The sequence below is a fragment of the Fonticula alba genome, assembly GCF_000388065.1.
Source record: "Fonticula alba strain ATCC 38817 unplaced genomic scaffold supercont2.6, whole genome shotgun sequence".
NCBI classification, from domain to species: domain Eukaryota; order Rotosphaerida; family Fonticulaceae; genus Fonticula; species Fonticula alba.
The window spans coordinates 2,390,774-2,392,078 of record NW_009242976.1 but is presented as its reverse complement, the minus strand read 5'-3'; the positions used below and the strand labels follow the sequence as shown (position 1 = coordinate 2,392,078).

The window sequence follows — 1,305 nt, the reverse complement described above, 5'->3', positions numbered from 1 at the left end:
CCGCCCGCCGGCCTCGAGCGCCGACGCCGCCCTGTGCCAGCCGTGCGCCCCCGAGTGCGCCACCTGCCACGAGCACGCCTCCCGGTGCACGTCCTGCGCCGATGGGGCTCACTGGCTGCTGCCCGACACTGGTGAGTGCGCGTCCGGCTGCCCCTCGCTGCGCCAGGCCCCCTCGCCGAGGGAGCAGGTCTGCCTGGCCTGCTCGAGGCACTGCGAGGCCTGCGCCCCCGGTGGCGGCATGCCGGCATGCACCATCCTCCCGGGCGGGGCGCTCAGCTGCCCGACGGTGCCCTCCTGCCTCCGGTGCGAGGCGCCCTACCTGCTGCTGGAGGACGGCACCTCGTGCGTGTCGGCCTGCCCGGCCGGCTTCTTCGACGACCATGAGGCCGCGGTCCCCGTCTGCGGGCCCTGCCACTCCAGCTGCGCCACGTGCATGGGCCCCGGCAAGACCGACTGCCTCACCAACAGCCCGGAGGCCTCGCGCCGGATGCATCTCGGTGCGTGCCTGGGCGCCCCTTCTTCTTTCTACCCCTGCCCCCCTAACTTGCACATCTACACGCGCGTACTTGCCCTCGCAGCCGTCGGCCTGGGCGTCGGCCTCAGCCTGCTGCTTCTGCTGGTGCTCTTGCTGCTGGCGCTCTGCCTGCTACGGCGCTTCCGGCAGGGAGCGCCAAAGGACTCCGTGCGCTCCTGACAGTGTCGACGCCTGCCCTCGCCCCCCCCCCCCTGCCCAATGACCTAACACATCCTTCTGCCCCGCCTCAGGACGTCCCCGATGAGAGTGCGAATCTTGCCCCTCGCCTGGCCCGCGCATCGCGATCAGCTTCTAACCATCTTGCTCCCCCCCCCCCTCTGCCCAGATGCCACGGTCCTCAACACGATTGTCGGTGCGTCGCCCGGCGCTGCCCCCCTGCGCCATGCCTCCTCCTCTTTCTCCCCGCTCGCCGCCGACCACCCACTGACAAGCCGCCCCCGGCGCCCGCAGAGCTCTCGCTCCCCGGCGCCGCCCTGGTGACCCTGGCCACCGAGTTCCTGGCCCTCGGCGAGGGCGAGCTCGGGTCCGGGACCCAGGCCAGCGTCTTCGCCGCGCGCGCCATCGGCACCGGCGTCATGACGCGCCTGGGCTGCCCGGAGCGAGCTCGGGTCCGGGACCCAGGCCAGCGTCTTCGCCGCGCGCGCCATCGGCACCGGCGTCATGACGCGCCTGGGCTGCCCGGAGACCGTGGCCATCAAGCAGCTACAAGCCAGCTCGGCGACTCCCCTCCATGTGTCCCTCCTCCAGAATGAGATCGCCCTCATGTGTTT

General features: G+C 72.2%; 1 protein-coding gene across 1 annotated transcript in view; it reads left to right on the top strand.

Moving 5' to 3' along the window:
• H696_04177 (TKL protein kinase) overlaps positions 1-1,305 on the top strand; it is a gene marked incomplete at both ends in the record, with an annotated part of 6,283 nt that overhangs the window by 2,546 nt on the left and 2,432 nt on the right. The window contains 6 exons of the mRNA XM_009498058.1: positions 19-497; positions 579-682; positions 766-781; positions 861-887; positions 986-1,107; positions 1,157-1,299. Coding sequence (XP_009496333.1) covers positions 19-497; positions 579-682; positions 766-781; positions 861-887; positions 986-1,107; positions 1,157-1,299 — 891 coding nt within the window. The remainder of the gene's footprint in view (positions 1-18; positions 498-578; positions 683-765; positions 782-860; positions 888-985; positions 1,108-1,156; positions 1,300-1,305) is intronic.